The 24,019-nt window shown below is 60.7% G+C and overlaps 3 protein-coding genes across 3 annotated transcripts in view; 1 reads left to right on the plus strand and 2 right to left on the minus strand.

Moving 5' to 3' along the window:
• CD3D (CD3d molecule, delta (CD3-TCR complex)) overlaps positions 1-152 on the minus strand; it is a 3,348-nt gene extending 3,196 nt beyond the window's left edge. The window contains exon 1 of the mRNA XM_009329524.1: positions 28-152. Coding sequence (XP_009327799.1) covers positions 28-97 — 70 coding nt within the window. The 5' untranslated portion in view covers positions 98-152. The remainder of the gene's footprint in view (positions 1-27) is intronic.
• Positions 153-164: 12 nt separating this feature from the next.
• Positions 165-24,019, plus strand: ZW10 (zw10 kinetochore protein). Its single transcript, XM_009329555.1, has 15 exons — positions 165-194; positions 11,818-11,958; positions 12,151-12,228; positions 12,353-12,512; positions 13,536-13,685; positions 14,399-14,590; positions 15,263-15,426; positions 16,215-16,397; positions 16,882-17,120; positions 18,132-18,203; positions 18,948-19,117; positions 19,757-19,887; positions 20,415-20,546; positions 21,612-21,814; positions 22,834-24,019. Exons 1-15 carry the CDS (start codon positions 165-167, stop codon positions 22,952-22,954), a joined length of 2,166 nt encoding a protein of 721 aa, XP_009327830.1. The 3' UTR covers positions 22,955-24,019.
• Positions 23,203-24,019, minus strand: part of TMPRSS5 (transmembrane protease, serine 5) — a 38,354-nt gene continuing 37,537 nt past the window's right edge. Inside the window, exon 17 of the mRNA XM_009329556.1 lies at positions 23,203-23,385. Within this exon, the coding sequence (XP_009327831.1) occupies positions 23,203-23,385 (183 nt within the window). The remainder of the gene's footprint in view (positions 23,386-24,019) is intronic.

A 24,019-nucleotide genomic window follows, 5' to 3' on the forward strand; every position in this document is an offset into this window, starting at 1 on the left:
AGGGACTGCGGCCCAGGGACTTCCCGCGGCCCCCCCAGCGGGCGGCGGCCAGGCTGGCGAGGAGCGCCCAGGCGCCCAGGGCCCTGGCCCTCCACATGGCACGAAGCGGTGGCGGCTCTTTCCTCCGCTCAGGGGAGAGGACGTGGAGAGAGCTCCTCGCCAGGATGCGCCACCCGCCCCGAGATCTTTGTCAGGTACCGGATGCCGGGGGCTGGAGCCTCCCTCCCCCAGCAGCTGGGGGATGTCTGAGGTGCCCTGGGCCTGCCTCCTTGCCCCAGCCATGATGCTCACGGAAAAGCAGGGGAGGACAGCTGGGCCTCAGGCAGCAGGTCCCCCAGCAGCTGTGGACCCCCAGCCGCCCAGTGTCCCAGCAGCCCCGTGTCCCCCCGCAGCCATGGAACCCCCCCAGCAGCCGGGGAGCCCCCCAGCAGCCCCGTGTCCCCCCGCAGCCATGGAACCCCCCCAGCAGCCGGGGAGCCCCCCAGCAGCCCCGTGTCCCCCCGCAGCCATGGAACCCCCCCAGCAGCCGGGGAGCCCCCCAGCAGCCCCGTGTCCCCCCGCAGCCATGGAACCCCCCCAGCAGCCGGGGAGCCCCCCAGCAGCCCCGTGTCCCCCCGCAGCCATGGAACCCCCCCAGCAGCCGGGGAGCCCCCCAGCAGCCCCGTGTCCCCCCGCAGCCATGGAACCCCCCCAGCAGCCGGGGAGCCCCCCAGCAGCCCCGTGTCCCCCCGCAGCCATGGAACCCCCCCAGCAGCCGGGGAGCCCCCCAGCAGCCCCGTGTCCCCCCGCAGCCATGGAACCCCCCCAGCAGCCGGGGAGCCCCCCAGCAGCCCCGTGTCCCCCCGCAGCCATGGAACCCCCCCAGCAGCCGGGGAGCCCCCCAGCAGCCCCGTGTCCCCCCGCAGCCATGGAACCCCCCCAGCAGCCGGGGAGCCCCCCAGCAGCCCCGTGTCCCCCCGCAGCCATGGAACCCCCCCAGCAGCCGGGGAGCCCCCCAGCAGCCCCGTGTCCCCCCGCAGCCATGGAACCCCCCCAGCAGCCGGGGAGCCCCCCAGCAGCCCCGTGTCCCCCCGCAGCCATGGAACCCCCCCAGCAGCCGGGGAGCCCCCCAGCAGCCCCGTGTCCCCCCGCAGCCATGGAACCCCCCCAGCAGCCGGGGAGCCCCCCAGCAGCCCCGTGTCCCCCCGCAGCCATGGAACCCCCCCAGCAGCCGGGGAGCCCCCCAGCAGCCCCGTGTCCCCCCGCAGCCATGGAACCCCCCCAGCAGCCGGGGAGCCCCCCAGCAGCCCCGTGTCCCCCCGCAGCCATGGAACCCCCCCAGCAGCCGGGGAGCCCCCCAGCAGCCCCGTGTCCCCCCGCAGCCATGGAACCCCCCCAGCAGCCGGGGAGCCCCCCAGCAGCCCCGTGTCCCCCCGCAGCCATGGAACCCCCCCAGCAGCCGGGGAGCCCCCCAGCAGCCCCGTGTCCCCCCGCAGCCATGGAACCCCCCCAGCAGCCGGGGAGCCCCCCAGCAGCCCCGTGTCCCCCCGCAGCCATGGAACCCCCCCAGCAGCCGGGGAGCCCCCCAGCAGCCCCGTGTCCCCCCGCAGCCATGGAACCCCCCCAGCAGCCGGGGAGCCCCCCAGCAGCCCCGTGTCCCCCCGCAGCCATGGAACCCCCCCAGCAGCCGGGGAGCCCCCCAGCAGCCCCGTGTCCCCCCGCAGCCATGGAACCCCCCCAGCAGCCGGGGAGCCCCCCAGCAGCCCCGTGTCCCCCCGCAGCCATGGAACCCCCCCAGCAGCCGGGGAGCCCCCCAGCAGCCCCGTGTCCCCCCGCAGCCATGGAACCCCCCCAGCAGCCGGGGAGCCCCCCAGCAGCCCCGTGTCCCCCCGCAGCCATGGAACCCCCCCAGCAGCCGGGGAGCCCCCCAGCAGCCCCGTGTCCCCCCGCAGCCATGGAACCCCCCCAGCAGCCGGGGAGCCCCCCAGCAGCCCCGTGTCCCCCCGCAGCCATGGAACCCCCCCAGCAGCCGGGGAGCCCCCCAGCAGCCCCGTGTCCCCCCGCAGCCATGGAACCCCCCCAGCAGCCGGGGAGCCCCCCAGCAGCCCCGTGTCCCCCCGCAGCCATGGAACCCCCCCAGCAGCCGGGGAGCCCCCCAGCAGCCCCGTGTCCCCCCGCAGCCATGGAACCCCCCCAGCAGCCGGGGAGCCCCCCAGCAGCCCCGTGTCCCCCCGCAGCCATGGAACCCCCCCAGCAGCCGGGGAGCCCCCCAGCAGCCCCGTGTCCCCCCGCAGCCATGGAACCCCCCCAGCAGCCGGGGAGCCCCCCAGCAGCCCCGTGTCCCCCCGCAGCCATGGAACCCCCCCAGCAGCCGGGGAGCCCCCCAGCAGCCCCGTGTCCCCCCGCAGCCATGGAACCCCCCCAGCAGCCGGGGAGCCCCCCAGCAGCCCCGTGTCCCCCCGCAGCCATGGAACCCCCCCAGCAGCCGGGGAGCCCCCCAGCAGCCCCGTGTCCCCCCGCAGCCATGGAACCCCCCCAGCAGCCGGGGAGCCCCCCAGCAGCCCCGTGTCCCCCCGCAGCCATGGAACCCCCCCAGCAGCCGGGGAGCCCCCCAGCAGCCCCGTGTCCCCCCGCAGCCATGGAACCCCCCCAGCAGCCGGGGAGCCCCCCAGCAGCCCCGTGTCCCCCCGCAGCCATGGAACCCCCCCAGCAGCCGGGGAGCCCCCCAGCAGCCCCGTGTCCCCCCGCAGCCATGGAACCCCCCCAGCAGCCGGGGAGCCCCCCAGCAGCCCCGTGTCCCCCCGCAGCCATGGAACCCCCCCAGCAGCCGGGGAGCCCCCCAGCAGCCCCGTGTCCCCCCGCAGCCATGGAACCCCCCCAGCAGCCGGGGAGCCCCCCAGCAGCCCCGTGTCCCCCCGCAGCCATGGAACCCCCCCAGCAGCCGGGGAGCCCCCCAGCAGCCCCGTGTCCCCCCGCAGCCATGGAACCCCCCCAGCAGCCGGGGAGCCCCCCAGCAGCCCCGTGTCCCCCCGCAGCCATGGAACCCCCCCAGCAGCCGGGGAGCCCCCCAGCAGCCCCGTGTCCCCCCGCAGCCATGGAACCCCCCCAGCAGCCGGGGAGCCCCCCAGCAGCCCCGTGTCCCCCCGCAGCCATGGAACCCCCCCAGCAGCCGGGGAGCCCCCCAGCAGCCCCGTGTCCCCCCGCAGCCATGGAACCCCCCCAGCAGCCGGGGAGCCCCCCAGCAGCCCCGTGTCCCCCCGCAGCCATGGAACCCCCCCAGCAGCCGGGGAGCCCCCCAGCAGCCCCGTGTCCCCCCGCAGCCATGGAACCCCCCCAGCAGCCGGGGAGCCCCCCAGCAGCCCCGTGTCCCCCCGCAGCCATGGAACCCCCCCAGCAGCCGGGGAGCCCCCCAGCAGCCCCGTGTCCCCCCGCAGCCATGGAACCCCCCCAGCAGCCGGGGAGCCCCCCAGCAGCCCCGTGTCCCCCCGCAGCCATGGAACCCCCCCAGCAGCCGGGGAGCCCCCCAGCAGCCCCGTGTCCCCCCGCAGCCATGGAACCCCCCCAGCAGCCGGGGAGCCCCCCAGCAGCCCCGTGTCCCCCCGCAGCCATGGAACCCCCCCAGCAGCCGGGGAGCCCCCCAGCAGCCCCGTGTCCCCCCGCAGCCATGGAACCCCCCCAGCAGCCGGGGAGCCCCCCAGCAGCCCCGTGTCCCCCCGCAGCCATGGAACCCCCCCAGCAGCCGGGGAGCCCCCCAGCAGCCCCGTGTCCCCCCGCAGCCATGGAACCCCCCCAGCAGCCGGGGAGCCCCCCAGCAGCCCCGTGTCCCCCCGCAGCCATGGAACCCCCCCAGCAGCCGGGGAGCCCCCCAGCAGCCCCGTGTCCCCCCGCAGCCATGGAACCCCCCCAGCAGCCGGGGAGCCCCCCAGCAGCCCCGTGTCCCCCCGCAGCCATGGAACCCCCCCAGCAGCCGGGGAGCCCCCCAGCAGCCCCGTGTCCCCCCGCAGCCATGGAACCCCCCCAGCAGCCGGGGAGCCCCCCAGCAGCCCCGTGTCCCCCCGCAGCCATGGAACCCCCCCAGCAGCCGGGGAGCCCCCCAGCAGCCCCGTGTCCCCCCGCAGCCATGGAACCCCCCCAGCAGCCGGGGAGCCCCCCAGCAGCCCCGTGTCCCCCCGCAGCCATGGAACCCCCCCAGCAGCCGGGGAGCCCCCCAGCAGCCCCGTGTCCCCCCGCAGCCATGGAACCCCCCCAGCAGCCGGGGAGCCCCCCAGCAGCCCCGTGTCCCCCCGCAGCCATGGAACCCCCCCAGCAGCCGGGGAGCCCCCCAGCAGCCCCGTGTCCCCCCGCAGCCATGGAACCCCCCCAGCAGCCGGGGAGCCCCCCAGCAGCCCCGTGTCCCCCCGCAGCCATGGAACCCCCCCAGCAGCCGGGGAGCCCCCCAGCAGCCCCGTGTCCCCCCGCAGCCATGGAACCCCCCCAGCAGCCGGGGAGCCCCCCAGCAGCCCCGTGTCCCCCCGCAGCCATGGAACCCCCCCAGCAGCCGGGGAGCCCCCCAGCAGCCCCGTGTCCCCCCGCAGCCATGGAACCCCCCCAGCAGCCGGGGAGCCCCCCAGCAGCCCCGTGTCCCCCCGCAGCCATGGAACCCCCCCAGCAGCCGGGGAGCCCCCCAGCAGCCCCGTGTCCCCCCGCAGCCATGGAACCCCCCCAGCAGCCGGGGAGCCCCCCAGCAGCCCCGTGTCCCCCCGCAGCCATGGAACCCCCCCAGCAGCCGGGGAGCCCCCCAGCAGCCCCGTGTCCCCCCGCAGCCATGGAACCCCCCCAGCAGCCGGGGAGCCCCCCAGCAGCCCCGTGTCCCCCCGCAGCCATGGAACCCCCCCAGCAGCCGGGGAGCCCCCCAGCAGCCCCGTGTCCCCCCGCAGCCATGGAACCCCCCCAGCAGCCGGGGAGCCCCCCAGCAGCCCCGTGTCCCCCCGCAGCCATGGAACCCCCCCAGCAGCCGGGGAGCCCCCCAGCAGCCCCGTGTCCCCCCGCAGCCATGGAACCCCCCCAGCAGCCGGGGAGCCCCCCAGCAGCCCCGTGTCCCCCCGCAGCCATGGAACCCCCCCAGCAGCCGGGGAGCCCCCCAGCAGCCCCGTGTCCCCCCGCAGCCATGGAACCCCCCCAGCAGCCGGGGAGCCCCCCAGCAGCCCCGTGTCCCCCCGCAGCCATGGAACCCCCCCAGCAGCCGGGGAGCCCCCCAGCAGCCCCGTGTCCCCCCGCAGCCATGGAACCCCCCCAGCAGCCGGGGAGCCCCCCAGCAGCCCCGTGTCCCCCCGCAGCCATGGAACCCCCCCAGCAGCCGGGGAGCCCCCCAGCAGCCCCGTGTCCCCCCGCAGCCATGGAACCCCCCCAGCAGCCGGGGAGCCCCCCAGCAGCCCCGTGTCCCCCCGCAGCCATGGAACCCCCCCAGCAGCCGGGGAGCCCCCCAGCAGCCCCGTGTCCCCCCGCAGCCATGGAACCCCCCCAGCAGCCGGGGAGCCCCCCAGCAGCCCCGTGTCCCCCCGCAGCCATGGAACCCCCCCAGCAGCCGGGGAGCCCCCCAGCAGCCCCGTGTCCCCCCGCAGCCATGGAACCCCCCCAGCAGCCGGGGAGCCCCCCAGCAGCCCCGTGTCCCCCCGCAGCCATGGAACCCCCCCAGCAGCCGGGGAGCCCCCCAGCAGCCCCGTGTCCCCCCGCAGCCATGGAACCCCCCCAGCAGCCGGGGAGCCCCCCAGCAGCCCCGTGTCCCCCCGCAGCCATGGAACCCCCCCAGCAGCCGGGGAGCCCCCCAGCAGCCCCGTGTCCCCCCGCAGCCATGGAACCCCCCCAGCAGCCGGGGAGCCCCCCAGCAGCCCCGTGTCCCCCCGCAGCCATGGAACCCCCCCAGCAGCCGGGGAGCCCCCCAGCAGCCCCGTGTCCCCCCGCAGCCATGGAACCCCCCCAGCAGCCGGGGAGCCCCCCAGCAGCCCCGTGTCCCCCCGCAGCCATGGAACCCCCCCAGCAGCCGGGGAGCCCCCCAGCAGCCCCGTGTCCCCCCGCAGCCATGGAACCCCCCCAGCAGCCGGGGAGCCCCCCAGCAGCCCCGTGTCCCCCCGCAGCCATGGAACCCCCCCAGCAGCCGGGGAGCCCCCCAGCAGCCCCGTGTCCCCCCGCAGCCATGGAACCCCCCCAGCAGCCGGGGAGCCCCCCAGCAGCCCCGTGTCCCCCCGCAGCCATGGAACCCCCCCAGCAGCCGGGGAGCCCCCCAGCAGCCCCGTGTCCCCCCGCAGCCATGGAACCCCCCCAGCAGCCGGGGAGCCCCCCAGCAGCCCCGTGTCCCCCCGCAGCCATGGAACCCCCCCAGCAGCCGGGGAGCCCCCCAGCAGCCCCGTGTCCCCCCGCAGCCATGGAACCCCCCCAGCAGCCGGGGAGCCCCCCAGCAGCCCCGTGTCCCCCCGCAGCCATGGAACCCCCCCAGCAGCCGGGGAGCCCCCCAGCAGCCCCGTGTCCCCCCGCAGCCATGGAACCCCCCCAGCAGCCGGGGAGCCCCCCAGCAGCCCCGTGTCCCCCCGCAGCCATGGAACCCCCCCAGCAGCCGGGGAGCCCCCCAGCAGCCCCGTGTCCCCCCGCAGCCATGGAACCCCCCCAGCAGCCGGGGAGCCCCCCAGCAGCCCCGTGTCCCCCCGCAGCCATGGAACCCCCCCAGCAGCCGGGGAGCCCCCCAGCAGCCCCGTGTCCCCCCGCAGCCATGGAACCCCCCCAGCAGCCGGGGAGCCCCCCAGCAGCCCCGTGTCCCCCCGCAGCCATGGAACCCCCCCAGCAGCCGGGGAGCCCCCCAGCAGCCCCGTGTCCCCCCGCAGCCATGGAACCCCCCCAGCAGCCGGGGAGCCCCCCAGCAGCCCCGTGTCCCCCCGCAGCCATGGAACCCCCCCAGCAGCCGGGGAGCCCCCCAGCAGCCCCGTGTCCCCCCGCAGCCATGGAACCCCCCCAGCAGCCGGGGAGCCCCCCAGCAGCCCCGTGTCCCCCCGCAGCCATGGAACCCCCCCAGCAGCCGGGGAGCCCCCCAGCAGCCCCGTGTCCCCCCGCAGCCATGGAACCCCCCCAGCAGCCGGGGAGCCCCCCAGCAGCCCCGTGTCCCCCCGCAGCCATGGAACCCCCCCAGCAGCCGGGGAGCCCCCCAGCAGCCCCGTGTCCCCCCGCAGCCATGGAACCCCCCCAGCAGCCGGGGAGCCCCCCAGCAGCCCCGTGTCCCCCCGCAGCCATGGAACCCCCCCAGCAGCCGGGGAGCCCCCCAGCAGCCCCGTGTCCCCCCGCAGCCATGGAACCCCCCCAGCAGCCGGGGAGCCCCCCAGCAGCCCCGTGTCCCCCCGCAGCCATGGAACCCCCCCAGCAGCCGGGGAGCCCCCCAGCAGCCCCGTGTCCCCCCGCAGCCATGGAACCCCCCCAGCAGCCGGGGAGCCCCCCAGCAGCCCCGTGTCCCCCCGCAGCCATGGAACCCCCCCAGCAGCCGGGGAGCCCCCCAGCAGCCCCGTGTCCCCCCGCAGCCATGGAACCCCCCCAGCAGCCGGGGAGCCCCCCAGCAGCCCCGTGTCCCCCCGCAGCCATGGAACCCCCCCAGCAGCCGGGGAGCCCCCCAGCAGCCCCGTGTCCCCCCGCAGCCATGGAACCCCCCCAGCAGCCGGGGAGCCCCCCAGCAGCCCCGTGTCCCCCCGCAGCCATGGAACCCCCCCAGCAGCCGGGGAGCCCCCCAGCAGCCCCGTGTCCCCCCGCAGCCATGGAACCCCCCCAGCAGCCGGGGAGCCCCCCAGCAGCCCCGTGTCCCCCCGCAGCCATGGAACCCCCCCAGCAGCCGGGGAGCCCCCCAGCAGCCCCGTGTCCCCCCGCAGCCATGGAACCCCCCCAGCAGCCGGGGAGCCCCCCAGCAGCCCCGTGTCCCCCCGCAGCCATGGAACCCCCCCAGCAGCCGGGGAGCCCCCCAGCAGCCCCGTGTCCCCCCGCAGCCATGGAACCCCCCCAGCAGCCGGGGAGCCCCCCAGCAGCCCCGTGTCCCCCCGCAGCCATGGAACCCCCCCAGCAGCCGGGGAGCCCCCCAGCAGCCCCGTGTCCCCCCGCAGCCATGGAACCCCCCCAGCAGCCGGGGAGCCCCCCAGCAGCCCCGTGTCCCCCCGCAGCCATGGAACCCCCCCAGCAGCCGGGGAGCCCCCCAGCAGCCCCGTGTCCCCCCGCAGCCATGGAACCCCCCCAGCAGCCGGGGAGCCCCCCAGCAGCCCCGTGTCCCCCCGCAGCCATGGAACCCCCCCAGCAGCCGGGGAGCCCCCCAGCAGCCCCGTGTCCCCCCGCAGCCATGGAACCCCCCCAGCAGCCGGGGAGCCCCCCAGCAGCCCCGTGTCCCCCCGCAGCCATGGAACCCCCCCAGCAGCCGGGGAGCCCCCCAGCAGCCCCGTGTCCCCCCGCAGCCATGGAACCCCCCCAGCAGCCGGGGAGCCCCCCAGCAGCCCCGTGTCCCCCCGCAGCCATGGAACCCCCCCAGCAGCCGGGGAGCCCCCCAGCAGCCCCGTGTCCCCCCGCAGCCATGGAACCCCCCCAGCAGCCGGGGAGCCCCCCAGCAGCCCCGTGTCCCCCCGCAGCCATGGAACCCCCCCAGCAGCCGGGGAGCCCCCCAGCAGCCCCGTGTCCCCCCGCAGCCATGGAACCCCCCCAGCAGCCGGGGAGCCCCCCAGCAGCCCCGTGTCCCCCCGCAGCCATGGAACCCCCCCAGCAGCCGGGGAGCCCCCCAGCAGCCCCGTGTCCCCCCGCAGCCATGGAACCCCCCCAGCAGCCGGGGAGCCCCCCAGCAGCCCCGTGTCCCCCCGCAGCCATGGAACCCCCCCAGCAGCCGGGGAGCCCCCCAGCAGCCCCGTGTCCCCCCGCAGCCATGGAACCCCCCCAGCAGCCGGGGAGCCCCCCAGCAGCCCCGTGTCCCCCCGCAGCCATGGAACCCCCCCAGCAGCCGGGGAGCCCCCCAGCAGCCCCGTGTCCCCCCGCAGCCATGGAACCCCCCCAGCAGCCGGGGAGCCCCCCAGCAGCCCCGTGTCCCCCCGCAGCCATGGAACCCCCCCAGCAGCCGGGGAGCCCCCCAGCAGCCCCGTGTCCCCCCGCAGCCATGGAACCCCCCCAGCAGCCGGGGAGCCCCCCAGCAGCCCCGTGTCCCCCCGCAGCCATGGAACCCCCCCAGCAGCCGGGGAGCCCCCCAGCAGCCCCGTGTCCCCCCGCAGCCATGGAACCCCCCCAGCAGCCGGGGAGCCCCCCAGCAGCCCCGTGTCCCCCCGCAGCCATGGAACCCCCCCAGCAGCCGGGGAGCCCCCCAGCAGCCCCGTGTCCCCCCGCAGCCATGGAACCCCCCCAGCAGCCGGGGAGCCCCCCAGCAGCCCCGTGTCCCCCCGCAGCCATGGAACCCCCCCAGCAGCCGGGGAGCCCCCCAGCAGCCCCGTGTCCCCCCGCAGCCATGGAACCCCCCCAGCAGCCGGGGAGCCCCCCAGCAGCCCCGTGTCCCCCCGCAGCCATGGAACCCCCCCAGCAGCCGGGGAGCCCCCCAGCAGCCCCGTGTCCCCCCGCAGCCATGGAACCCCCCCAGCAGCCGGGGAGCCCCCCAGCAGCCCCGTGTCCCCCCGCAGCCATGGAACCCCCCCAGCAGCCGGGGAGCCCCCCAGCAGCCCCGTGTCCCCCCGCAGCCATGGAACCCCCCCAGCAGCCGGGGAGCCCCCCAGCAGCCCCGTGTCCCCCCGCAGCCATGGAACCCCCCCAGCAGCCGGGGAGCCCCCCAGCAGCCCCGTGTCCCCCCGCAGCCATGGAACCCCCCCAGCAGCCGGGGAGCCCCCCAGCAGCCCCGTGTCCCCCCGCAGCCATGGAACCCCCCCAGCAGCCGGGGAGCCCCCCAGCAGCCCCGTGTCCCCCCGCAGCCATGGAACCCCCCCAGCAGCCGGGGAGCCCCCCAGCAGCCCCGTGTCCCCCCGCAGCCATGGAACCCCCCCAGCAGCCGGGGAGCCCCCCAGCAGCCCCGTGTCCCCCCGCAGCCATGGAACCCCCCCAGCAGCCGGGGAGCCCCCCAGCAGCCCCGTGTCCCCCCGCAGCCATGGAACCCCCCCAGCAGCCGGGGAGCCCCCCAGCAGCCCCGTGTCCCCCCGCAGCCATGGAACCCCCCCAGCAGCCGGGGAGCCCCCCAGCAGCCCCGTGTCCCCCCGCAGCCATGGAACCCCCCCAGCAGCCGGGGAGCCCCCCAGCAGCCCCGTGTCCCCCCGCAGCCATGGAACCCCCCCAGCAGCCGGGGAGCCCCCCAGCAGCCCCGTGTCCCCCCGCAGCCATGGAACCCCCCCAGCAGCCGGGGAGCCCCCCAGCAGCCCCGTGTCCCCCCGCAGCCATGGAACCCCCCCAGCAGCCGGGGAGCCCCCCAGCAGCCCCGTGTCCCCCCGCAGCCATGGAACCCCCCCAGCAGCCGGGGAGCCCCCCAGCAGCCCCGTGTCCCCCCGCAGCCATGGAACCCCCCCAGCAGCCGGGGAGCCCCCCAGCAGCCCCGTGTCCCCCCGCAGCCATGGAACCCCCCCAGCAGCCGGGGAGCCCCCCAGCAGCCCCGTGTCCCCCCGCAGCCATGGAACCCCCCCAGCAGCCGGGGAGCCCCCCAGCAGCCCCGTGTCCCCCCGCAGCCATGGAACCCCCCCAGCAGCCGGGGAGCCCCCCAGCAGCCCCGTGTCCCCCCGCAGCCATGGAACCCCCCCAGCAGCCGGGGAGCCCCCCAGCAGCCCCGTGTCCCCCCGCAGCCATGGAACCCCCCCAGCAGCCGGGGAGCCCCCCAGCAGCCCCGTGTCCCCCCGCAGCCATGGAACCCCCCCAGCAGCCGGGGAGCCCCCCAGCAGCCCCGTGTCCCCCCGCAGCCATGGAACCCCCCCAGCAGCCGGGGAGCCCCCCAGCAGCCCCGTGTCCCCCCGCAGCCATGGAACCCCCCCAGCAGCCGGGGAGCCCCCCAGCAGCCCCGTGTCCCCCCGCAGCCATGGAACTCCCCCCGCACCATGGAACCCCCCCAGCAGCCCCGTGTCCCCCCGCAGCCACGGGTCTGACACCGCGACTTGGTGTGTTGCGAGGGGACTGGGGGAGGAGGACTCCTGGCTAAGAACCCTGGATGATATCACCCCTAAAAAATGCCTTTAGGTGACACGTGCCGCAGAGGCGTGTGTTGCGTCGGGGGTGTAAGAAAAGAGCTGTCATTAAGGGATTGGCCGTGGTTTCCCCTCCGTCGTACGGTTGGAAAAGTGTGTCACACGTCTCTCCTTCAGAAAGGAGAGAGGGATCGGCCTTGTGTCCTGCGGTACGGCGTGACACAGCCACGGCCTGGCTGAGCGTTGGTCCCACAGCGATTTCCAGCAGAACAGGAACCTAAATCATAGCTGTGCGCGTTCACTGAAGCCTTTAAGGAGAACGTGAACAGCTCCTGCAGGCTGGATTGCAGACCCGCTCTCTGGTTGCTGCTGCTTTGATTGCTTTTCCAGCACGGGGGGTTCTGTAGCGGCGTTAGTTGAGAATTACCTTTTGGCTTAGTTCAAGCCTTGTTGCACTTCAAATGGCTGTGTTACAGAACACTGAAGTCCTTCTGACTGCCTTTTGAGGCTAAATTTCCTTACGGCACCCTTAAAAAACCTGTAACGTATTACAAGAGAAACCAGTTTAGAAGCGTTTCCAGTGCTTATAAGGATCTTCCTAGCAAGGAGTAAAATGGCTGGAGCCTTTTTCCTCCTCAACAAATTATTCTAGTAACAGAAATACTTTAAATCTCATCCCGTTATCGCTTTTAAGAGGAAATGTGTCTGGTAACAGTTGCGTACTGTAAATGAACTGAAAAGTTTGTTGTTTCAGGTTCAGCGAGATCTAAATGTCGCTGTTGCTGAATTTACTGAATTGAAGCAGCAGTTGGAGCGAGACACGCTGGTTCTCAGTATTCTGAAAAAGCTACAGGAGGTGAGGAGAGGGAGCGGCTTAAAATCATTAAGCAGTAGTCATCCTCCCTGGTGCTCAGTCTAGAGCATTACTCTGGGCTTCTCTTTCGAATACCTGCCTACAGCTCCCCTGTCTCTAGCCGTGTTGTTTAAAGAATTGTCGTCTAATAGCAGATACACAGCGGTGACACACGAATCTGTTTGATCGTTGCAGTTTGATACAGCTATTAAAGAGTACAATACTGCATTGCTGGAAAAGAAGTATGTGGCAGCAGCTCAACAACTGGAAAAGGTGACAATGACTCCTTAAGCATAGGACAATATCGTTCATATATACTCTCAGTAAATTTCACAAGATGCTTTTCATTAGCAGGGGCAACAGTTACTCATGTTTTGTCTTTGATCTTTACCACCAGGCACGAAGCAGCCTGAACATGCTGGAATCCCGCAAGGGCTTTGAGCTGAAGATCCTCAAAGCACTAGGCACAGAGCTCACAGTGCAGACGCAGAACATGCTCTATCATCTAGGAGAAGAATGGCAGAAACTGGCTGTATGGAAGCTTCCTCCTTCAAAAGGTACTCGCCTAATGAATGGGAGCGATGAGCGGCAGCGTTCTTTGGCTGTCACTCCGCTCCCGGAGTATTGAGGTGCTACCACAAGCAATCCGGTGTGGTCAGTAGTTTTGAAGGTTCATCCGCCTCACCTGCGGTATTTCTTAGACCATGTTGAAGCAGAGATCAAAACAGTTACCAGCCTCTGAGTACGTTTTTAGCCTTGTGAAATACCAGAAAAGGGATGCTCTCTCGCAAAGCTTCTGCTCCTGAGGAAATCAGCTGGGCCAAAATTTCAGGTTGCTTATCATTGAATACCTGATTCAGCGTAGTAGCTGGAAGAGTTTTCTGAAATTTTTGCTCAGCCTGAACACGTTTCCCCACCAGGCTAGTTCTAAGGATACTTTTGCCTTCTGTGGTAGGTTTTCAGGTTGCCGCTTCTGTTGCGGGCGGCTAATGGCAAGAACCGCTCAAGAGCCTGTACGTTGCCGTCTTCGTTGAAACACAACTTTTCCTTTGGAAAAGACAGAACCCTCTTCCTTTGGATTTGACTTGAAATGGGCAGAAGAGGGGAAGGAAAGCGATTGTTGCTAAGTGTCATTCAATTGCAAGGCGACTGAAATGACAATTCTGGATCGTTGCAAGAGACTGATTCTATTCCATTGTCCTGCACTGTAACCCAAGGAACCGAGTACCCTCTTCTGATGCTTTTACAGGAACTGTGTTTTGTGGAAATGGGGAGAGGTAGAATATTGCTTTAGCTGATGGGCAGAAGAGGGGAAGGAAAGCGATTGTTGCTAAGTGTCATTCAATTGCAAGGCAACTGAAATGACAATTCTGGATCGTTGCAAGGGACTGATTCTATTCCATTGTCCTGCACAAGGAACCGAGTACCCTCTTCTGATGCTTTTACAGGAACTGTGTTTTGTGGAAATGGGGAGAGGTAGAATATTGCTTTAGCTGCCGCCTGAGGAACGCAGTAGCTTCTCAGACCTGCTGTGTCTCAGACGGCACTCTGACAGAGAGATGGTTCTTCTTTTTCTTTAGAAAGCAGCAGCCTGGAGTCAGCGATGCATTCGGAACTGCACTTACGCACAGTGCCATCGAAAGAGGAGGAGATTGCTGGCCCACCTGTCGCTTCTGTGCTGCAGGCATTTGCTGTCCTAGGAGAACTGCACGCCAAGCTTAAAATTTTTGGTAAGACAGACCGTGGATCCAGATAACCATAGCTGTAGTAGCCCGAGCGGATATGAGTTCAGACTTGTTTTAAGATGGATATCGAGATCCGGTTCACTTCAGCAGTACGCTGGAAGACTTCTTTCTCTCTGGGCTTGTGTTTCCCACTGAGCGTGAGGTGAATGCTCTGGTTCTTATAAAGAGGAAATTATTTATCCTTTATTTATCCTATTATTTCTTCGGAATGATTTCTCCTTTCCTGTCAATTTACTCTACTGTACTGTTTTGATCTGTGGCGATGTGGTTTCACGGTCTGATGTTTAAAGAGTTTTTCCAGTTACAGCCTCCTCGTCTACCAAGAGCAAGACTGCCGGTTTCAGGCAGCCTCTGGGCTTCGGCGTTCTCAGGCGTTGATAAAATAAATCAGGAAGTACGGCAGATACTAGGACAGGACTTCGTGCTTCCAGCTGTTTAAGTTGTTTTTCACTTTACATTAAATATGCTGCTCTTCGTTAGGCCTCCATATGTGTTTTACATGAGTAAAATGGTCTTAGTGAAACCAAACCCAGCGTTTTACCTCATCAGCTGTTCCCTGATACGGCTAGTCAAGAGCGTGTTTCTTCCACTTCACGCGAAGAATCTCTGCATCCAAAATAGTCAACGGTTGGGCCTCACTGGAGCAAACTGCCTGCCTCCTGCTGTTGGAAAACATCTTTTTTTTTTTCATTTCTCAGGCCAGCTGTTGCTGAAATACGTCCTCAAGCCTCTGATTTCATACCCGTCTCTTCAGCCGTTCACAGAGGAACAGTCAGATGTGTTCATCCTACGTTTTAAGTCCGAGGAGCCTAACTTGGATCATTTCTCTCCTATGGAGGTTTTTGACAAGATCAAGCTTATTTTTGAAGTTCTCCACAAATACCTGCTGAGTAGGTAGTTTCTCCCTTTCGGAATTAGACCGAGGTCAGTACCTCGTTCATGTAGTTGGAGCGGGCGCCTTCTAGAATATCTGGTTGTTAAGCAGTATTGAATTACATGTAAGGTCTAAGCAGCTTTTAACGTTAACTTGCTATGCTGTGCTCTGGGACAGCTTGGCACCTTGTCGAATTGAACTTAGCGGTGACCCAGCATTCACAGAGCTGGGAAAATGAAGGAGGAAAGTAGTACGGCTCAAAGGGATCAAGGAATTAGTTTTTTGGTAAACGTTCTTTCCTTATGAACCAGTCACTGCATTGAAGATCTTTGCGTGCCACAGGTCTAAAAGGTGGAAGTCACGACGCGATCCAGGGAGTTCCCTCGGTCAGGCTGGTCACATGCAGGATCTTCCATTGGCTAGAAACTGGCCTGGGCTTTGCTAGCATTCCGTGAAATAAACATGCTGGGAAAGCGGGCTCAGTTTACACATAAATTCGTTTCAGTTGTCTTTCGGGCGGGCAGGCAGGCCCCGCCCGCACGTGGCCTGGATAAGAGGAATACCTCCATTATAAGATTATGGAACAGTTGATAGATGCTGTTCTGACTGGAAGGACTGAATGAACTGGTGAAGGGTCTGGTCCAAGAAGCAGGTGTATTAAAATCCATTTCTGTTCTCTTGAATTCAGATGTGCCTCTTGAGCAGCCTGCGGAAGACAAAAAGGAGTGCAGGCTCACACTCGCGGAACTGCTGGGTGATATGATATGGGAAGAGTTATCGGACTGCCTCATTCAGAACTGTCTGGTGAATTCAATCCCAACCAATAGCAGCAAACTAGAGCAGTATATAGAGGTAGGTCTTAAAAATCTTTCAGATCCACGTGGTGGAAACGCCAGATGGCCAGCTTGAACAAAAAGCTGTGTTTTGCTAATCTAGAATTGTGTATTTCTCTCGGTTAAGCTGTGGCTTGCGTTTCCTGTCACGTAAAGCGTGCAAGGTCTCTGATCTGTGGAACTCGGGCCATATTTAGCTAAGACTTGGAGACTTTCAGGCTGTGCGATGTAAGGCACTTGTCTGAGCCTCTGCGAGAGGCTGAAGATGATGGTGTGGCAGTGCTGCCCGCGCAGCTGGCTTCCTGAGGACCGATTGCTCCGTTTGTCTTCGTATTCCTTGTTAATGATCACAGGGGTTTCTTGCATAGGCCACGTAATTTGTTTTAAAACTACATACCTGAAACAGAACTCGCTGCTAGTGAAGAATGCCAAAAGCTCCTTTTCCTGGAGAGGGGGCTGTTTCCCACAGAAGCAGTCATAGGGTAAACCTCCCGGTCCCTTTGCCCCAGATAGTCCAGTGTAATGAAATTTGATCATCTTGCTCTTCTGGTTTTTGAATTAGGTTGCCAGCACAGTCAGGGGGGACAAACCCGCAGTTCAAACACTGTATTCTTGTGCGATCGTGGCCCCCAGCCGAGCCAGCTTTTTCCAAAAGATTGTGGAAAAGCTGTTGCATGGTTAGTGCCCTCTAAAAACTAGTTTCATCCTTTGCTTTCAGCTGAGTGGAAGAGTTTATCCCCAACTTTAATTTTGTTCTTTGATTTTAGGAAACTATGTTAATGTCGAATATGTGTCTGCTCTTCTCAGGTGATTAAATCCACCGAGGAATTTGAAAAAGCCTTGAAGAACATGCAGTTTTTGAAAGGAGACACGACTGATTTACTGAAATACGCCCGTAACGTCAATTCCCACTTTGCTAACAAGAAGTGCCAGGATGTGATTGTGGCAGCCAGAAACCTGATGACGTCAGAAATACACAATACTGTAAAGGTGACCGTTGATGCAATACACTGTTCTTCTATGTGGAAAAACAGCTTAGCTGTTGAAGAGGGCTTGTCTAGAACAGTCGAGTCCTTTTTTTTGTGGAGTGCTGAATACTCTTGATTATTTGGGGATCTTGGCAAAAAACAGTTTCAAAACCTTTCTCAACAGTGCTCAAGAGGGTTATTTTGCTAACAAGATGTTTATTAAAATACTCGTAGTTTGCTTGCGTAGGCTTTTCTGGCTAGCGTCTTAAGCGTAAGAAAAATTGGAGGATTACTTCCAGAGTTGCTTCTAGGCATGCAACACCATATAGGCTGTTTTGTGGTCTTTCGTTCGTAAGTCAGGAGACTTCCAGCAGGCTTAGGGGACTTCTGCAGCCTTGTGCTCATCTTCAGTCTCAAATCTCTGTCATCCAGTGTTTTGTAGCCTTGCGCAGTCTCCTTTCTGCAGGCTCTAAATCGTACTATACCTCTCTCTTGTTTTCCCTTAGATCACGCCTGATTCCTGTGTAACCCTACCAAGGCTTCCTGATCCTGGGGCAGGAGATCACTTAAAAATGCAAAAAACTTCTAAACTTCTGCCTAACGACATGGTAAATTTGGAGAATGAGACTAAACTGAGCCAGTACACGTTTTCTCTGCCCACGTGCCGCATCAGTTCATCAGTGGAGAAACTGATGGAGCTGGCGTACCAGACGCTGTTGGAGGCTACAGCCAGCACGGATCAGTGGTAGGAATTATATATCAGCGGGTAGCTCTTGGGTGTCGGATACTTATTGCCTTTGGCAACGCCAAGCATCTGTTAATAGATTAAAAGACCTTTAAAAGAACGGAAGATACTTAAAAATCAGAATCAGTCATTAAAGTCACTCTCTGTTTTGGCTGGAGGATGCATGCCTGGCTTCGTGCAGTAGCGTGGTACAGCAGGAACAGCTGTGGACTATGTTCCTTGCAATACTCAGGTTAAGCAGCCTTTCGGGCTTAGGTTTTCAGGGAACGTTCAGGTACTCTTTATTGCATTTTAGCTATTAAAGCAGTGACAACATGGTAAACTCCCTAGCACGCACAACATAGTTCATGGCTTCAGTCTTTTAGTTGGGAGAAACGCTACTGCAGTGTTCACTTCAATGTTTTATTGTACGTTAGCTGTCAGTTGTTTAGAAAAATCAAAACCATCTCTTTTTTTTGAACCAAATGATAAGCGATGGCACCCGCTCCGAGACAAGTTCTTGCTTTTTTTGTGCTGGGTGAAAGCAAAGAACTCCAGCTCTGCATCTGGCAGGGCTCTTCAGGGAAAAGAATTAAACGTTATGAGGAACCACATACAATCTGCTTTAAAAACTGGAGACCGCAACCCTGAAGAAGGAGAGTTGCCTAGGTACTGAATGCCCTTCAGTGTACCGTGGCAGAGAGAGGGCTGACCAGTTACGCACACCTGGTGGGGAAGGGACACTGTCCCCTTTGTTCCTGGGGCTACGTGTATCTCCCTTCTGAAATGTGGTCTGAGGCTTGTCTTTTCCACGCTGAACTTACAAGGTCAGCACAGCCTTTGTGAGTTTTCCAGAACGTTGCCTTTGTTGACATCGCTGTAATTGATCCTGACAATCTACTCTTTGTGCCAGTACTTCACTGTCAGTGCTTCGCTACTAATAAAACCTTGTTTTGGAGAAAGTTGCGGGTGACTTGTGAACAAGACGTTAATTCCATTGACAAACTAACAGAAACCTTATTTTCCTTATAGCTGTATACAGCTCTTCTACTCTGTACGGAATATATTCCAGCTGTTCTATGATGTAGTGCCAACGTACCACAAGTAAGTGCGGGTGGGTGGGTGTGTGTATTACCTAGGGCCTGTTTTGGAGAGACCAGTGCTATTGGGACAGCCCCACTTGTCCCCAGTTTATCCACCGCAGCCAGAGATTACTAAGCGGGATTACTATTCTTCCTCCAGAGGCAAAAAGCTAGCGCTCTTTATCTATTATTAAATCGTACCTGCTGCAGAATAGGTGCTTGAGGGTTTCTGAGTTGGCAGTCTTATGACCTGGAGATAGTTGCAGTTCTTACAACAGTTGTGTTTGAATCCAGCCACGTAACTTTGACCCCAGGTCTGATGCAGAGATTTTTCATGATGTTCGTCCTGTAAAAAAGAGCAGCAATGAAGCTTGAAAGTATACAATTCTGTCAGAGAACACTGGGGTATTACTGAAAAGGACTTCTCTCTCTTTTCCTCACCGTAACTTTGCTGTAAGAAAGTATCTTCCTGTTTGAAAGTCCTTCGCTGGAAACAATGTGGATATATCGCATGGTTTGAACGCCAAAGGGCCATTTCAGTAGCCATGAAACTCCTTTCCTGCAAGTTCCTGTGTGGATGTGACAGGAGGTTAAATGCTTTTATTCCGACTGATGGCTTTATCAGGCATTGCCCACAGCTACTTACTCGCAACATCTGTCTGAGACAGATCGTGAGTTTCTCTAGGGTAGGCGTGACGATTCTTTTAGCAGAGCCAGGTCTAAATAAATACATTTCTTCCTTTTCTCTTCCTCCTTCCTTGGACAGGGAGAACCTTCAGAAATTGCCCCAGCTGGCAGCCATTCACCACAACAACTGCATGTATATCGCTCACCACTTGCTCACCCTGGGACACCAGTTCCGATACCGCCTGACTAACATCCTGTGCGACGGAGCGGCTACTTTTGTAGATCTGGTACCTGGTTTTAGGAGACTCGGTAATTTTACCTTTCGGTATTGAAATATATTGATGGATGACACGGCAACTAATCCTGGCATTTATTGCTGAATGATTTCATGTTAAGTGTGGCTCCTGACTCGAGCAGCGGATTGTTATTTAAGAGTTTTGGACAAGTAGCGAGGACATTTTCTAGATTGGGAAGTCTGACAGAGCGTTACGACTCTAAGCAAGATGGCTGTTCAGGGCTCGACTCTGAAACCCAGCTCTTTGTGTCCAGCACTTAGTTCCAAGAACAGTTCATTATCCAGCGAGATCCTGTGGCACTCAGATATTTTGGGATCGGCTGCTCAGTCCTTTCATACTTTCTTTAGCTTATTCTGTGGAAACAAATTCTGAGAAGTTTGTATGAGCCTAACAGGAACCCGTCATCCATAGTTAATGCTGCTACTCAGCTCTTTTTCAAAAACGTTGCAGCAACGCAAGCTGCGCAAGAGCTTACCGAATATGTGACTGGGCCTGGCTGAATTTGCTCTACGAGACCGTTTGGAGACTGGAAATTCCTTTAAAAATAAAACGTTATAGCAAGTTCATTATTCAGCACTGAGAGTCTCTAAATTGGCAGAGCAACTTTAGTAATTGCTTAATTGCTTGTCTCTGCTTGTTTTTGCTCCTAAAGGGATGGAGTGTTTTCTGGCCCAGATGCGAGTGCAGAAAGGAGAAATCCTGGAAAGGCTGTCAAGTGCCAGGAACTTTTCCAATATGGATGACGAGGAAAATTACTGTGCGGCAAACAAAGCAATAAGGCAGGTAAGCAAGGCAATCAAAGCCAAATCTCCCATTGTCTGAAGGTGTTGTCCTTGGGAAGGTACAGTTTCTGATCTCAGTCCTGAGAACTGTGCGGCATTTCAGCGGAGTGGAACTTTTCAAAACAACAATTTTCTGGCGTGTTTTTTTTTTTTTTTTCCCCCTGGGCTGCGTCTTTTTGCAAAATTGAAGCATGCTGAGTTCAGTTCCTCTTGGTCCAAGTTGAAATGAAAAGCTTCTTAATCTTGAACTTTTGTTTATAGTACGTTTATAATGTTTTTCATTTTTCAAGGACAAGATCTGCCACACTTCTGATGAGCCTTAAGGCAAACTGAAAACGTTGCATTTCTTCCCAGGAACGTCTGCTCCATAGAGCAGGATAGCAGGATATCCTGCTATCGCAGGATACTTCATTGCCTTTTGCTTCTTTCAAACTGGTTTCTGACCATATGTAGTCACCTTATCATTCAGCACCTCTCTCAACGTTCTTTTTGATAACGTGTAGATAACACACAGCTCTTACCTTCCAGGTATTACATCAGCTGAAAAGACTGGGAAAAGTCTGGCAAGATGTCCTTCCAGTGAACATATACTGCAAGGCTATGGGGACTTTACTGAACACAGCTCTCACAGAGGTTGTCACGAGGATTGCTGCCCTAGAGGTAACTGCACGAGATGGACATGCCGGGCATGGGGTGGTGCGAACAGCTAGCATTGGTCACCTCTAGGAGTTCTTTCCAAGATCGGGTTTCAGGGGAACAGTTATCTTTCACAGAAATTGTAATTGTGGTCCTGTCTATGAGAAGTGGTCAAGATACCTCTAACACATCCAGTTGAGACCATATATGCTCTTACAGCGGTTCTATAACTCTCTAGTCAAGGGGAGAGTCACGGAAGTGTCCGTCATTTCATCTTAATTTGGATTTAGGCATGTCACTCCTACTATAAGCGCATATATATATATATTTATATTCTGTGAATCGATCTCCTTTTATTTGTGCAGGGCAGAGGAGTTAGCCGTTGTCTCAGACTCCATCTATTCTGATACGTTTGCAGTCTGTGCATCTCTAATGAACCTCTCCATCCTCTGTAGGCACCAGATGCCGAAATCCCTGTGGCATTTCAACCTGAAATTCTTATCTGTGTAATCTCCATTTGACTCCCAGTACTGTGTTTAAGGGATTGTCAGGTTACCTTGGGTCAAGTACAACTATCCTATTACATTTCTTAATTAAAATACGTTTTCACAGCAAATGATAGAAATATGTTAGTGCATCTGTTCTAGTTGTAGTCTACATCCAAAGAGCCTTCCCACCGTGCATTAGGCCAGTAAGTCCTCTTTTCCCATAACAGCTAGTTTACAGGACACGTCCTCAGGCTGCGCCTGCCAAAAAGCTTGGCTTTCATCATAGGGCTGGCAATGCCCGAGCAATTTCTTTGTAAACCCTTCAGACCTTCATCGTAACACCTCTGCTTCACAGCGAAATGCTTGCTGTTGCACTAAGATACGCTGTTTAGAAGCGCAACCGTTGTTTTGAGGCAATTGCTGAGAACTTGCTGAAATAGCTATTCATGAAATAAGTTATATTAGCTTGAGAATGTTAAATGTGATCTGAACCTCTGCTTTCATCTTCACACACAGAGCCACCTTTTTTTCATTTCACTTACTGCTTGGCACTCCAAAAATACATCTAACTGCTCCCCTGTTAACATTTGGTCAATTCTAGGACATCTCAGCAGAAGACGCAGATAGGTTGTACTCCCTCTGTAGGACCATGGTGGAGGAAGGACCCCAAGTTTTCACCCCACTACCTGAAGACGACAAAAACAAGAAATACCAAGAGGAGGTTCCAGTCTACGTGCAGAAATGGATGACGTTCAAAGAGCTGATGATCATCTTGCAAGCCAACCTCCAAGAAATAGTAGATCAGTAGGTGTCTTCCTTTCTTCCTTTTCAGTTAGTTCTTCACCCCAAGAACAGGGAGCTGGGAAGAGGTCTGACATCAGCAGGGGACTGCATGCAGGGGACTCCCTTCAGATGAAAGGCGTTCACCCTTAGTAAGGATCAGATAACTGCTCCTGGGGCTGTTTCCTGGCTGTGTGTTTATAGTCCATTTCAAGCTTGCTCGTATATTCAGCTGCCTCCCGCAAAGGAAAAGGCAATGGTAAAAAAACCCAAGCGCCACAGGAGAGCCAGCCACGGAGCCGTTGTGCGTCCCCCTTGGCTTCGCTAAGTTCAGAAGTATTTCGCGGTAAGCAGCCCGGCATTTTGCCTGCTGCTTTTGATGTTAGCTGTGCCTTGCTGCTGCAATCGTTCCACGAGATCGGCCTCTGCTTTTTAGATGCTGTTTCCTGCTTCTTTTAACTTGCAAGGGGGATTCATCTGAATTATACATGAGGATCTGCATAATGACCTCTATTACTTTAGATGGCATGAGTTGTCAGAAGCTAGACGTTCCCTTTTCACAGCTGCCTCTCACATAGGTCTGAACGGCAGGAAAACATACTGTCCTCAGCAGGCTGAGCTGAGAAGGTACCTGCCGTGGAGAAGGCGCACAGGGAAGGCAGTTCCTTTTCTGTGCCCTGCTCATTGCTGCTGTCGGAACCGTGTTAGACCCCAAGGTTCGCAACTCTTCCTTCCAGCTGAGCGTAAAGCACTTTTTTTTTCTTTTTGTTTGGGAGGCGAATGGGGATTTTGCAGACAGGCTTTAGGCTTATTTCGGAGAAGGAAAAGGTACAGCTTGTAACAAGTGCAAAAATCACCTCACAACCTGTTGCTTTATATACCTAGCTAAACGATCCTGGACTCGAGTTCCATACGGCTAGTAGGCTGCTAACTGGACTTGTTTTGCCTTCAGACTTACTACTGTAACGAGCACTCGGGAGGCTTGTTTTAACATGACATTTCTGTGCAGTTTGGTTAACCAAAGATCTTTCTCTCCCACGTAGGTGGGCGGATGGGAAGGGGCCTCTCGCAGCTGAATTCTCCGCAGCTGAAGTGAAGAGTCTCATCCGAGCCTTGTTCCAGAACACAGAAAGGAGAGCAGCAGCACTGGCCAAAATTAAGTAGCTCTGTTTACTCCTACATGTTGCATCTTCTGATAAAGCAAGTGCAAACTGAGTCTTTCAAATATTTTTTGGACTTGACCCTTCTTATTTGTACTGGTATGAAACAGCTTAGCATTAGGTAAGTGCTTCCTAAGGCTTGACTGAGGGAGAAGAAACACTTCCTAGCTCAATGTTTGCAGGGCAAAGAGGATGGCGCTGCGAGTCTGGGACCAGAAAATCAAAGGCGGGTAACACATGGACACTAACTGCTTATGCTCCATCTGCCAGGCAGATGGAGTTCGGGCTTGAAAATTCAGTCTCCTGCCGTGCTCCCCAGAGGCGTTCTGCCCAGATCCAAGTTTTCCTTCGTGAGCTGGTGGGTGTACAGTCCTGGTGAAGAAGAGATGCTTTTTGTGATGTTTGCTGATTTCCATTCTCTAGGATTTCCTCTTCCTGTTAAGCCCAGCGTAGGAAAGTAAAGCAAATCTTGTATCCAACATCTCTTTGTGAGAACAGGCACTGCTGTCAGGTGGGCCTCTCACGCAAGGCGCTGTATAATGTCAGCTCAAGCTTGCTCGCTTAAGGGTCTTGTAGAGGGATTTTTCTTTCTCAGTAGTGAACCTTATCTATGCAGTTTTACATCAGGGGGCACGTAGCCCCTTTGTGTCTTACCTCTCTGTCCCTGCAAATTACATATGAAACCCACAGACTTTGATAGCCTTGAAGAACGCTGCAGTGCCAAACTTTGTTCTTTCCCACCTCAGGTTTCCGTGAAGAGCTGACCTCAAGAGAGTGAAAATTTGGGGGGGTGGGGGAGAGGAGATCCCGTTCTGAGTGAACTGTTTATCAGGGCACAGGGTTTTGCACAAGTGGCAAAATTCCTCATGGCTTTATTTCTCATGGAAAATATCTTAAAACTAACTTAGAATTTTTCAATCTCACTTTACCAACTGTAGAAGCCAGTTCAGCTCCTTCCTTTACCCTTCTGTTGTGTGTGAACTAGGTAGGTCTGGCATCTGTTGTGTTTCTGGTGGTAAATTTTCTGTCCTTTAAGAATTACGAGAGAAATATGAATGAATATAAAAAG

The sequence above is a fragment of the Pygoscelis adeliae genome, unplaced genomic scaffold (assembly GCF_000699105.1).
Source record: "Pygoscelis adeliae isolate BGI_AS28 unplaced genomic scaffold, ASM69910v1 Scaffold268, whole genome shotgun sequence".
NCBI lineage: Eukaryota > Metazoa > Chordata > Aves > Sphenisciformes > Spheniscidae > Pygoscelis > Pygoscelis adeliae.

Coding starts and splice junctions, on each gene's coding strand:
- ZW10 (XM_009329555.1), top strand. CDS start 165: ATGCGCCACCCGCCCCGAGATCTTTGTCAG. Junction 11,959..12,150: donor TTCTGAAAAAGCTACAGGAG/GTGAGGAGAGGG, acceptor TGATCGTTGCAG/TTTGATACAGCTATTAAAGA. Junction 14,591..15,262: donor TCTCCACAAATACCTGCTGA/GTAGGTAGTTTC, acceptor TCTTGAATTCAG/ATGTGCCTCTTGAGCAGCCT.